Source organism: Trichoplax adhaerens, genomic scaffold (genome assembly GCF_000150275.1).
Source record: "Trichoplax adhaerens TRIADscaffold_2871 genomic scaffold, whole genome shotgun sequence".
Lineage (NCBI taxonomy): Eukaryota > Metazoa > Placozoa > Uniplacotomia > Trichoplacea > Trichoplacidae > Trichoplax > Trichoplax adhaerens.
Genome location: NW_002061926.1, coordinates 1 through 1,343, shown reverse-complemented (window position 1 = coordinate 1,343; position 1,343 = coordinate 1). Strand labels below are relative to the sequence as shown.

Below are 1,343 nucleotides of genomic sequence, written 5' to 3'. Positions count from 1 at the left end.
CCGACGACTTACAGTATAGTAGATTAAAACATAACATCAATAAAGATCAGTAAAACTTTATTTTCATCAACTAATACATTAGTTTAGACAAATGCTTCATACACACGCGTATAATCATTTAAAATAAAACAGATATATCAGTACCGTGAACAACGTATTGCAGCAGTTCAATAAGAGTTATAATATTTACAGTAGACTAGCAATTCATATTTTAATAAGACTGATACAAATTTGTTCAGAGTAAAATCTGCTCTAAATTAACATTGAAATTTACAAATTTATCACTCATTCTAGGCTCAATCTCTGAAAGGAGCAATAACAACTGCAGCTAAGCTAGGAATATCCGATCATCGATTGTACATATTAAAGGAAACTGAAGTGAATAGGTTAACCAGCTATTATTGCGTGATTAAGGATTAAGATCCAATTGCTGCTTCAACATAATTGTTGGTATATCATTGGTTCATCCAATCAGTTTACCAATACTATTTCATTTTATAGAGGGCTAGGGAAGGTAGTTGGTATATTAAAAGTTGGAAAGAAGAAGTTATTTGTTGTGGTAAGCTCCATGATAGGCTTATGCGAGAAATAGGTCACACTGATAGTCCGTTAGCTGGAGAAATTACACGATCTAGTATTTTTAATTACGAAATATTCGGTTTCGCAATCAATTTATACTGCTATCCCTGTAACATTATGATCTTATATAGAAGATGCCTAGTATAGTAATATCCTAATATACGAATACTTATCATATACCGTTTAAGTACTGTATTGTATTACATTCATAATGTACGACATCATGACTACATATAGACGACATGCTATACATATAAAGACATTATCTCAATCCCATCTAAAACCTATAAATACCCTTGTACGCTAACTCGTTAGTCAGTTCCTACATTCCTGCTATCTCAAATACCTTATCTATAACAACCATATCATTGTTAGCCTGTAACTTGTATCTCAATAAAATCCTTTATACCTTCTATCATCGTCTACCTTAAAATACTTTACGCTACTTAAAGAAGATATCATTACATCCCTAATGTAGGACTATACTGGAACACAACACGAATGCCTCCCTTTATGTGTGCTCGATTTTTATGTTCATGAGTCACAACAACGGACTGGGAATGGAAAACTCCTTTTTGAATACATGCTTAAGGTAATTTATTTGCTAGGGTATCACTGCAAATAGCACACTACTACGAGGACCTTCTTATTTATTATATTTATTATGATATGCTTTCCCATGCCTTTTTTAGGCTGAAAATGTAACCCCATCACACCTTGCAATTGATAGACCATCGTTAAATTCCTATCATTTTACAAAAGCA

At 32.6% G+C, this 1,343-nt stretch overlaps 1 protein-coding gene across 1 annotated transcript; it reads left to right on the top strand.

The window, feature by feature from the left end:
- Window positions 1-294: 294 nt before the first annotated feature.
- TRIADDRAFT_35009 (uncharacterized protein) lies at window positions 295-1,204 on the top strand (the record flags this gene model as incomplete). The annotated part of the gene is made up of 3 exons (XM_002118932.1): window positions 295-386; window positions 502-559; window positions 1,058-1,204. Coding segments are annotated over 3 exons (297 nt in total), but the record flags the coding sequence as incomplete, so codon positions are not given.
- Between the last annotated feature and the right edge of the window lie 139 nt (window positions 1,205-1,343).